This window comes from Macrotis lagotis, chromosome 1 (assembly GCF_037893015.1).
Source record: "Macrotis lagotis isolate mMagLag1 chromosome 1, bilby.v1.9.chrom.fasta, whole genome shotgun sequence".
Classification (NCBI taxonomy): domain Eukaryota; kingdom Metazoa; phylum Chordata; class Mammalia; order Peramelemorphia; family Peramelidae; genus Macrotis; species Macrotis lagotis.
Window position 1 is genome coordinate 694,507,047 of NC_133658.1, and position 12,053 is coordinate 694,519,099.

The 12,053-nt window shown below is 37.5% G+C and overlaps 1 protein-coding gene across 2 annotated transcripts in view; it reads left to right on the forward strand.

The window, feature by feature from the left end:
• The window catches only part of LRP2 (LDL receptor related protein 2), a 255,216-nt gene that overhangs the window by 58,733 nt on the left and 184,430 nt on the right, over nucleotides 1-12,053 (forward strand). For both annotated transcript variants that reach the window (XM_074215768.1, XM_074215769.1), the window contains exons 5-7: nucleotides 7,461-7,571; nucleotides 7,710-7,823; nucleotides 10,595-10,711. In XM_074215768.1, the coding sequence (XP_074071869.1) occupies nucleotides 7,461-7,571; nucleotides 7,710-7,823; nucleotides 10,595-10,711 (342 nt within the window). The remainder of the gene's footprint in view (nucleotides 1-7,460; nucleotides 7,572-7,709; nucleotides 7,824-10,594; nucleotides 10,712-12,053) is intronic.

Genomic DNA, 12,053 nt, shown 5'->3' on the forward strand with positions numbered 1-12,053 from the left:
TCTTCCTGTTTATAGGAATGCGTTTGTCTTAGATTCTGTTACTAGAGGCAGGGTGTTTCAGAATGATAATTTTTCCTTTTTCTTTCTTTCTTTTTTTTTTTAGAATGATAATTTAAGGATAGTATCCATCTCCAACATTTGAAAGTCATAGGGAGGACTACTCAAACCTTCTCCAGGGTTTCTAGATTGAATCAAACCATTACCCTTGGAAGAAATGTTGTAAAAGCCATTGGGCTAGACTTGACACTATCTGTATGACCTTCCCAAAGTAGAATAAGAAAAGACTTGAAGATGGGGAAGTTACAGAAGTGAATATGTAGAGTTCTGCAACCCTTGATAGCTTTGGAATCATGGAAGGAGAGCAGAGGAGGCAGCCAATGTAACTGAATAAGGAAATATTTTAATAGTACTGTTGCTCTTCAGTCTTTCAGTCATATTTGACTTTTAATGACCCCATTGACTTTTGCCCATGAGTTTTATTGATAAAGGTACTGGAACATTTTGCCATTTCCTTCTCCAGTATGCCCCCATTTTACAGAGGAACCGAGGCAAATAGGGGACAAGAGATTTGCCCTGGGTTGCACAACTAATATCTGAGGCTGAATTTGAATTCAGATCTTTCTGACTCTAAATCTGATGCCCTTTCTACTGCAAAACATAGGTACCCCAATTTGCACTCTATCATCGTATCATAGAAATATATATATATAAACAAATACTATAGAAAGTTATCTATATTTCTATCTTTTCCCTTTTCTCTTGTTACTTCTTTTCTCTTACTCTCTCCCATTTCCTGCTCTCCTTGCAGATTCCTTAGATTTGTCAATGACACTAATTGAATTGCATAGCTCCACATTAGGGCTAATGAGGTTGCTACATTCTTAGTAGAGAAAGTCTCTCCCCACCCCCCCACCCCCATTTCTCTAACTCCATCATCCCATCTTTTTCCCCCGTGCCCTTTCCATTTCATTTCACTAATTTTCTCTTTTTTTTCTCTTGGTATGTGTCTTCTTTAGCCAGTGTTAAACCTGTTCTGTTGGTAATACTCAGTATCTAAGAGTTGCTGGCCAAATTAAAATATTGATGACCTCCAGATACATAAATCTCTCCTCTGAACATATTGACCTGCCCTAGAGCCAGAGTAACTATCTGATTTAAATACAAGGATAACCTGAGGACTATAAATAGAGAATAGGGTCTTAGAACTAAATTTCCCTAATCATGTCACCCATTACCCATTTTGAACCTTTTGGCTGAACTTTATCTATATAAGTCTATTTAAATGCAATTTCTTTTTGTAACATGTCTACTTCCATTTTTATCTTCTTTTGACCATTTTGTCAAGCTTTGGGGTTGGAACTAATTGAGAGAATGATTGACTGATTGTTGAATGTCTTATTCCTACCACAAATGCATGGCACTTTGTCCTTTTACAGTACATTAACATGTCTGTTAATTCATTGTACTACTAAATTATTTATATTTAGAGAGGGTAAAGAGTTCCCCAACTATTTTTTCTTTACTAACTCTTCAACAAATATTTTCTATGTTACTACTATTTGCAGATTGCTGTTACAAAGATTAAATAAGATTGTCCCTTGTCCTCAAAGATCTACTAATCTAATAGAAAGATAGGTCACATATAACTATACATATACATACACAAATAACTATAATACAAAAATGAAACATGATATGAGGGCTTCTTATAAAAGAAATGCAAACTAAATTGATGATTATTTTTATTTTTAATTATGAATTCTAGTTTATGATTCAATATAGAAAGATTAGGGAATTTTTTTATTCCCCCAGAATTATGTAAGCTATCATTTTATTGATTTAATATTCTTTTAACCAGCTAGATTGCCAATGCCAAAGTTAGGAGAGGAGCATACAGGTACATATATGTAAACAAGTATAATATCAAAAGACAGACAGAATAACACAAACAATTACATGAAATTTAAAAAGTAATCTAAGATTATTTTTTCTTTGCTTTTTATTGTAAGAAATGACTGTGTTTAATTACTATTTTAAAAAAGAATGTATATTTTGGGTTACCAGACTCTGACCTTGCAAAAAGGAACAGAACCATAATATGGGACATTTTTTTTTGTTTGTTTAAAGCTAGTTCCCAACTTATCATGAACTATTCAGTGAAATGGTATGTATATCCAAGAATGTATTTCAATAAATAAATCAGCTTGAATTTTTAGGCATAACATTTTATACTGACATCTACACTTTAAGCTTTAGAATTTGTGGATTACTGACCAAGAATCCTTACAAATTTCACATGAGAAAATCCAGAATAAAGACCCTGTCCGGTATTCATGTGTATATTCTAAATGAATCCATGTGTATTTGCCCCTGCTTAAAATTCTGTGGCGCACTTCAGTAGCATGACAGATCTGTCTATAGAAAAAAAGTTACAATGCTTAGACTCAGTCTTGCCAAACAAACAAGCAAGCTTTCAGAAACAGCCCAATGGGGAGGTAAGGGGATGGTGGCCCTTTCTTTCTTGGGCTAGAGAAAAGCTCATTAATTAACACATTGCTTGTAGCAATAGGGATCCGGGCTCCGCACAAACTGCGTGTGCAATTTAGACCCATTGCTTTTGTGTGGGTCCCCAGAAGGGAGAAAGGAAGGCTATCCTTTTTTTTTTTAAATTCCCAAATATTTGGTTGAATTTCATCTAGTCCTGATCCCAAGCCACCTTAGGACCGGTGCCTCATTTCTCAGTCTGTTATGTTGTATCTGCTCTGTGTGAGGCAAATCCTGGGCTGAGGCTGTGTTCAGGAGATATCCAGGAGGTGTGCTTGTGGGGAGGGGGCAATGGGATCCCCAGTGGATGGAGAGAGCTTCGTTATCAGCTTGGATAGAGACAAGAAAGCGTTCCATTCATTTGGCGTGTCAAACCGCTGACCTCTGACCATCACAAGATTTTGCCTGACGACACTGAGCCTGGCTTTGTTGTTCAGTCAGAGAATGAGCATGTCAGTAACCTTAAAGTCGTGTCAGTTTGGGCTGCTTTAGTACGTTCCCTTTCTTTCTGATGGCATGGTCTCTCAAAAGGCAGGCTTGAGGAGAACAAGAGACCTGCCAAACAAATTTGCCTCAGAGTCCCCATGTCTACGATCACAATCATAAATGGAGCTGCCAGAGCCCAGGGCCTAATAAATTCCACTCTCCTCACAGCTTATCTGCGTGTGTCATCTCTGTGTGTGTGTGTGTGTGTGTGTGTGTGTGTGTGTGTGTGACAGAGAGAGACAGAGACAGAAACAGACACACAGAGACAGAGTGAGAGACACACACAGAAAGAGACAAAGAGACCAACTCAACAGAGAAAGACTCACAAAGAGGCACACACACAAACACATGCACAAACAGAAAGAGATAGAAAGAGAAAGAGACAGAAACAGAAACAGAGACAGACACAGAGAGGAAGGGGGAAAGAGAGAGTGAGTGAGAGACAGAGACAGAGACAGACGAAAGAGACAGAGAGACAGAAACAGAGAGAAACAGAGACAATGAGAAAGAAAAAGACAGACACAGAGAAGAAGAGAGGGAGAGAGAGAGAGAGAGAGAGAGAGTGAGTGAGAGACAGAGAGAGAACCTGAGTTCTGTTCTGGCTGTAGTGGAGTTGCTCTTAGTGTACTTGATAAGATCAAGGCAAACTAGGGGGAGGGAAATCCTTTCATGGTATCATTTAGATCCTAAGACACCCAAGATTTGGGGGGTGATTTATGTGCAAAGTCAAGTAAACAGTTGTGTAACTTGTCAAGTTGATATAGGATCATAATGTTGAGGGGACACTGACACCCCATGAAAAAGACTTTCAAAAGAATTCATTACAATCACAACAAATAACAAAGAAAAAAATTAATTCTTAATCATTTCCCTCCCCTTCCTTGAACTCTTTCAGATTTATAGAGCACTTTTCTCAAAACAAAATTGAGAGATAGGTAGTATTCAGGGCATATTCTAGAACAAACATAAAGAAATAGATAAATATTAATAAATATAGATATGCAAGTGTAGGTCAGGGGTTCGAAGTGGAGGGTTCTTGTGAAAGAATTGCACTGATTCAGGCTACCTCTCAGTCAAAGTAGCTTTAATGCAGGATGTTGGGGTACAGTGGGTAAGGGAGGGACTCTAACTCTGGAGGTTGGGGCAGGGTGGACATTGAAGCACAGTGGTCTGGACTGGGAGAAGTACTAACACTGAGGGGTAGGGTCAGACTCCCTAAATAAGGTGGGGTAAGCAAAATATTTACCACAGGTGTAAGGAAGTGTTTAGGGAGGCACATGGACTCAGAGCACCAGAGGGGGCCTCAGACAAGACGCAAACATGTTTGTTACAGGATACACTGGATTTGAAACATGTTCTTCAAAACTTGTTTTTCCAAAACTAAAGTTTTGGGGTTCAATGAACTCAGAGTAGAGAGGGTTGGGGTCTCAACAAGTACACACATATAATACATGTTACACACATAAGTATGTTTTCATGTATGTCTATAATCTCTAGACCTCTGATTTCACTGAGATTGCGAATTGTCCTCTAATCAGTGAAGATAAGCAACGACTCTCAATAAATCTTTGGATTTAGTTGCTTGGGAGCACTGAGAGGTTAATTAGATTGAACAGTATGTATCAAAGATAAGACTTGAATCTAGGTCTTAACTCTCTGACTGCTTTCTCTCCAGTATTTCATGATACAAATATTATTATTCCCATTTTACAGATGAAAAAATTAGAGGTTCAAAGTGATTATGAATTGCCATGAGCACTCAATATAGGCACTAGGATTAAACCTATACTTCTATCAGACATTTTCCTTTGTTCCCTACTCTTTCCCTAATTCTAGCTTAGATTTACATTTATCCAACTACATTTGCCATTGTATTTCTACAAACCACACACTACAAAATGTTCTTCTTGCTTTCATGTTATATGTGCATATATAAATAAATAGAACTACATCTCTAAAGTCTCCCATGCCCCCCCCCCCCCGAAATTCTAAGATTTATTAATCTATAGAAACTGGGAGCCTGGTTGTTAAAATGCTTCTAGGGTACAAGCTTAAGTACCTCCTGAAGGGTTAGAAATTTAGTCTTATTATATTCAGAAATAGAAAGATAAAAAATGTTGTATAAGAGTTTGTCATTCACAGTAAAAAGTAACCACATGAAGTTATGGAATGTCTTTTTTATAGATGAAAGATTTTAACTGAAAGAAATCTCATTCAGCTTCTTAAGAGGATATTATCCTTTGCTACCAATTAAAGTGGCTTGGAGAAGTCTCTCTCTCTCTTTTTTTATTTTTTTAGGTTTTTTGCAAGGCAATGGAGTTAAGTGGCTTGCCCAAGGCCACACAGCTAGGTAATTATTAAGTGTCTGAGGGTGGATTTGAACTCAGGTACTCCTGACTCCAGAGCCAGTGCTCTATCCACTGTGCCACCTAGCCACCCCCGAGAAGTCTCTTTTGAGATTATTCCAGAAATTATCTGAAAGCATCTACATTTGTCAGGGGAACTCCAAACCTAGTCACCAAAGCTCATGAGAACATGAAAATAGAAATATGCTTTTGGCTTTCTGAGTTATTGCCCTCATTGATTAGAGGGCAAGTTCATTATCTCAGTGAAATCAGAGATCTAGTGTTTTGTTTTGTTTTTTTACAGATCCTTTTTTCAGGTCTCTAGACATGTGAGATAACTAAAGCAAAACTTTCTCTTGATTTAAAATCTCTGAAGACAATATGTTCTATATAGAATCGCTATGAGTTCAATCTTTAAAGGAAAATGTCCCAATAGAAATAGTAATAACAATAGAGAACACTTGTTTAGCATGGATTTTGCCAGTTTTCACAGCAACCCTGAAAAGGAAGTGCTAATACTGTCCCTGTTTCACTGATGGGGAGACCAAGGCAATCAGAGGCCAAGAGGTTAAATTTGAACTCAGGTTTTCCGGTATGCTATATCCATTATACCACCTAATTGCCTCTAGAGAAATAAAAAGAGAAAACTAATCAAAGAAGATCATTAAGATGCAAATACTTTTTAAACTCTTTTAATGAACAAATTCGCCATCATTACCAAAGATCTGTGGAATTGTCAAGTTTAAAGGAAACTTGAAAGTCAGCTGAGGTAATGTTTTGGAAAGACTATTAGATCTAGAGTCAGAATAGTCAGGAGTTCAAATGCTGCTTGTCAAGTCATGTTTAGTTATGTCTGACTCTTTATTGACCCCTTTTTGAGGTTTTCTTGGCAAGGACTTTGGAGTGGTTTGTCATTTCCTTCTCCAGGTCATTTTACAGATGAGTAGACTGAGGCAAACAGGATTAAGTCATATGTCCAAGTCACACAGTCTGATTTGGACCAATGTCTTCTTGACTCCAAACCCAGAACTCTATATACTGTGCCATGTAGCTGCCCCTTCAAATGCTGCACACACACATCTATTCATGACTCAATCATTTAATCTCTATTAACTCCATTTTTTTTTTATGTGTAAAGTAGAGATACCTGTACTGCCTCTTGACCTGGGTTGTTAAGAGGATCAAAGGAGTGACTGTTACTTGGCAAATCTTACATACTTTGTAAATTTGAGCTATTTACAATTTTTTATAGATGAGGTCTTTGGAGCTCCAACCAGTCATAGAAAGTCAGATATAGAAGAACCTTAGGGATCACCTCATATAGCTGGGCTATTTTACAAATGAGAAAACAGATAATTGGAGGGGTGGTGTCTTGTTCAAGATCACAAGGTAAATGACATAGACATAGCTTAAACCCAGGTCTACCTACTCTAAGTCTAGTGTTCCGACCACTCTATCAGGACCCCTCATATTGTTCCTTAGTAGTAGAGCTATTTATGGAATAGTTATAATGTAAATAATACAGCAATACCATAATAATTCATGCTTGTATATGTCTTCACAATTTTCAGTATTTTCATATATGTTAATTCATTGATTCCTTACAGTTAATTACCTTGTGACGTAGCTTAGGCAATTAAGTTAATTCTATAGATGTATAAAAGACTAGCTCAAGGTCACGCAACTACTCATGTCAGAGTTGAATCTAGATTCCATAGAATTCTGGATCCCTAATTAAATGATCTTAACTTGGACCACAGTGAAGAAAATCATTAAATAATTTTTTTAAAAGGCTCTGCTTTTTGAGTGTCCTCCCTTCCTTCTTCCCTTGCGCCCTCCCTCCCACTTCCCTTCCTCCCTTCTACTCTCCCTCCCACCCTACCCTTCATCCCTCCCTCCCTCCTTCCCCTTTCACCCTCCCTCTCTTCCTCCTTTCCTCTCTTCCTCCCTCCCTCTCTCTCTCCCCCTCCCTCCCCTCTCTTCCTTCCTCATTCTTCATTTTTTATTTCTTCTCTGTATCTCCAAATGGTTGTTGATTGAATTGGATTGGATTAGACTGAACATATGTTTCTATTCTTTCTTTAGACTATCCCGTCTGTGAACAGTTGACTTGTGTCAATGGGGCATGTTACAACACAAGTCAGAGATGTGATGGGAAAGTAGATTGCCGAGACTCATCTGATGAAGTCAATTGCAGTAAGTACCACTCAGGACATGCTGCATGACTGAAGTATATTCTTCCTAAGATAAAAATGATTAGAATTCTTTACCAGTTTGGTTTGAAAGTTAAATAAAATTAGCCTTTTTCTTTGCCCTTTTCATCTTGTGTCCCAGCTCAGAGATGCCTGAACAACCAGTTTCAGTGTGCCAATGGAGAGTGCATCCCTCGATCCTTTGTTTGTGACCATGATGACGACTGTGGAGACCAGAGTGACGAACATGATTGCAGTACGGTGATGCTGTTACTTTGGACCTTGTTGTTCAAGGCTAACTTTTTTTTTTTTTTAACGATTCCATTCATTCTTATGAAACAAAAGAAGTATTAAACTAGATGTCTTTTGGAACCAGAGGATAACTTTGCCAAAAGTGTTAACTGGTCATGATGATGTGATTCTTAAATTTTCTTCCAAAGATAATCTGCTTATGGGGTGGACTTAACAGAAAGATGATGGATAAAATATGCTATCTTCCCAAAGTCCTCATTGTTAAAGCATCATATCTATTTGTTATTGTTATTGATTTTGGTATATGAGTGAGATGTATCTTGGAATTCTAAATTCTCCATTTTCCCAGGAATAATAGCTGACACAATAGCTAAGATAAAGATACAAAAATGGCAAACTTGCTAGTATTCACATTGGAAGAGGACCCTTATTCTAATTGTATTTGAACCCTTTGTAGTTTTCATCTCTTATAGATGGGAATCTCTATTAGATAGAAGTTGAGAGTCAATTGAAAGAAATTACAGAAGAGAATAGGTTATGAATGAAAAAGCACTATTCTTTATGAACTTTTGTTTTTGCTTTTTTTTTGGTGGGGCAATGGGGTTAAGAGACTTACCCAAGGTCATATAGCTAGTAAGTATCAAATATCTGAGGCTAGATTTGAAGCTGGATTTGAATTCAGATTCTCCTGACTCCAGGACTGGTACCCTATCCACTGTACCATCCAGCTACCCCCTTTATATGAGCTTCTGGAAGACAGGGACTGTGTTGTTTTTAACCCCTTTTTGTATTCCCAGTATTTAGCAGTCTTTGGCACATATTAGGTGCTTAATAAATGTTGATTCACTGCTTTGTCCAGTATTGCATTAAGCACAAGGAAGATAAATATAAAAGTAAGACAACCCCTGATTTCTTTTTTTTCAAATAAAAAGTCTTTATTTAAATGCTTCTAGTACAACCAATAAAAACGAACCAAAAAGACAACCCCTGATTTCAAAGAACTCTAATGGAGAAGACAGGATATTTGAAGATTTTAATTGCACAATGTATTAAAATGCCCAGTGGTCCTTGGGGTTTGGAAGCAAAGAATATGGGAAGACAGACATCTTCATTGTCATCTCCATGAAGAAAACCACATTTCCTTTCTGATGTTGTGCCACTTGATGGAACTGAGGACTTTGATGATGAGAACTTTCTTTCATGTGTCTTTTGATGGCTATGACTATGGAGAAGGCGGGCTCTGTTAGTGGTGCAGAACCATTTACCAGTTTGCATCTCCACTTGAGTTTCATTCATACACACCTGACTGCAGGAATGTACAGGAAGTAGAGCTGATGTTGGAAAGGGAGAAGGGGGCGGGGAGAGAGAGAGAGCAGGTAGACAGTAGTACTGCAGTTCCCAAAGTCTCTTTTCCATAGAGATTGCTCTCATGAATCATGGATGTTTAAGGGGGCCAGACTAGAAGCAGGGCAGGTATTCTAAGGGAGTATTTCTATTTTTAAGACTCTTAAGCACAATGTCCAGGACTATCTCAATTAGTAGAATAGATGAAGCAGAGGAAAAGAAGTTTGAGTCCTTCCACATAAGGGAACAAATAGTGCTGATTAAGAAGTCACTTGCTAATTGAGAGTATACAAATGAAACAAACCTCATTGTCTGTGCATGGATCTTGCTTCTTCATCATGTGGATGCAGGGATAGTAGACAGAAAGTGAAGGTTACCTAACAAAGTTATTTAAATTCCCATAATTCTCAACAGCTGTTTCTGTACTTAGAGGAATATACAAAGGATCTATGGCTTTATCTATATTGTGAACTCCTACTATACAAACTCTTTCCACCACTGAAGAATGAAACCTTGAAATTTTATGGAGAACCTAGATATTAAGTGACTTGTCCAGTATTGAACAGCTAGTAAAGGTCAGAGGCGGATTTGAACCCATCACTCTAATAAATACTTAGCCTTTACCAGGTTGCCTTTATCAGTTTTTCTATCTTCCTTAGAGATAAAGCATCAGTAAATAGAGGAAATAAAGTATCTCCCCTCCCTCATCTATTATAATAAAGAATCTTCTGCCCTTTGTCTCTAAATTTATTATCTTATGATTACTAACAATAGAGATAATATAATAAAGTACATTTTAATAGGGAAAAAACACAAATTCAACACTTTTTTACAGTACATTTTCTTATTTTGGGATTGGGTCAGAGAGATTGTAAGAGTCATTGATCCATTTGGTCTTGGAGCAGATTCCTTTGTCAAAAAGAAGAGTCATGATCACAATTAGGGTTGAAATCATTGCTGTGAGATTCTGTGCACTTATTAGTCTTACTGTCAAATGATCTCTCATCAGGTGAGCACTTCCTTCTAGGGCTACCAACTCCTACTCCAATTTAGATTGATACTGAGATGAATTCCCTCTATATGTGAGCACCTTAGAATCATTAATTTTTATTCTTTTTTTTTGACTAGGAAAACAATCATATGACTTCAGCTGAAGGGTAGATTTTAGGTCAGGATAAATGTACATTTCAGTAGAAAGAGCACCGAATTTGGAGTCAAGAGATCTGTTTTCTAGATCTAGACCTGTATCATTTACTAGTTGTATCACCTTGGATATGGCATTTTATCTTTGATTTTTGGACCTTTATCCAATGTAGGATAGATAATTTCCAAGGTTTCTTTCCCTTTAACATGCTATTAATTTATGATTCTAATTTGATTATTCTACATGGTTTACTTCTGAAGAATGAAGTTGTTGTTCTTTCTTCTTAGCCTATCAGACATGCAGAGGAAATTTCTTTACTTGTCCAAGTGGCCGTTGCATTCATCAAAGTTGGGTTTGTGATGGTGATGATGATTGTGAAGATAATGCAGATGAAAATGGATGTGGTGAGTAGAAGACTCCTCTCTCAGAAGATGTTTACTGTGACAAAAGAAATTCTTTCTATATGAAATGCTTTTCAGGGCACACACTTTGTCTCCTCATTAGAATTTATAGACATGCAAAGTTGTCCCTCAACTAGGGATTTGATGGCATTGAGATAATTCAATGACTGGTATGACAGCAACAGTGACCTGAACAGGTAGTCAGCAAATGAAAACCAGCAAATGAAAATGCATACAATCAGCTGGATAAATTCCTTTGCTATCACTAAACATATTGGGCAGAATTATTCTCCACTTCTATCCCACCCTTAATCCCTTTTTAGGCTGGACACCTATTAACTCAACTTAACTCAACTTAACTCAAGTATATGTTAAACACCCAAATAAGCCCAAATAAGATCTGGAGCATTCTTATTCCAAGTTCCATTCTCATAAATGAGTTTCAGATACCAGAGTAAGACTTTCAGTGGACTAGGTATACTTCTGAGAGATCTGGAAATGATAATCTAGTGCTATTGACTTAAACTTCCATTGATTTACTTCCTTCCAAGAATATCAGCTAAGAATTAGCTTTTTGTTGTTGTTGTTTATTCAGTCATACTTGACTCTTGGGGTTTTCTTGGCAAAGATCCTGGAGTGGTTTGCCATTTCCTTTTTCAGTTGATTTTACAGATGAGAAAACTGAGGCAGACGGGGCTAAGTGACTTACCCAGGGCCACATAGATGGTAAATAACTGACACAAGATTTGAGCATACAATTCCAGGCCCGATGCTCTATTCACTGTACCCCAAGAATTAGCTTATCCTTTTCTTAAGTACTTTTTAATAAAGGGTACTTTCTAAGATGTTTCAGTTAGAACAGTTGTTACAAAATATCCCACTGGAAGTATGTGATATATCTAACACCACATCCACAAGTACTTGGTCCAGGACAAAATGGGCTCCAGCTTAGAGAACACACGTGCAGATGATAAATCCTAGTTCCTAGTTGTTTTCTCTCATATCTGGGTGCTCATGAATGATCTCACCAGGCTCATTTCCCTAAGGAGGCCAGTCTGTGTCTAGTGTCTCCACTCCTGCTACAGACACTGCTTCTATATGTCGTGGTCCTAGAGCAATGACAGTTATGGTGGAAGAGGGGAAATCCAAAATCTTCAAGACCCCTCAAAGTCAGCTCTGAGTCCTCTTCTGGGCAGAGGAAGTATATTCAAGGTCACAGCTGAATACTAGGCTTGTTTTAGTCCTTCAAATGAACATAATTCTAATTAGCTTGGTAATTTAGATCAAGTTTTCTCCAAGTTTAGTCAGACTCTCCAAATAAGACTGTTATGCAACATTACTCCAG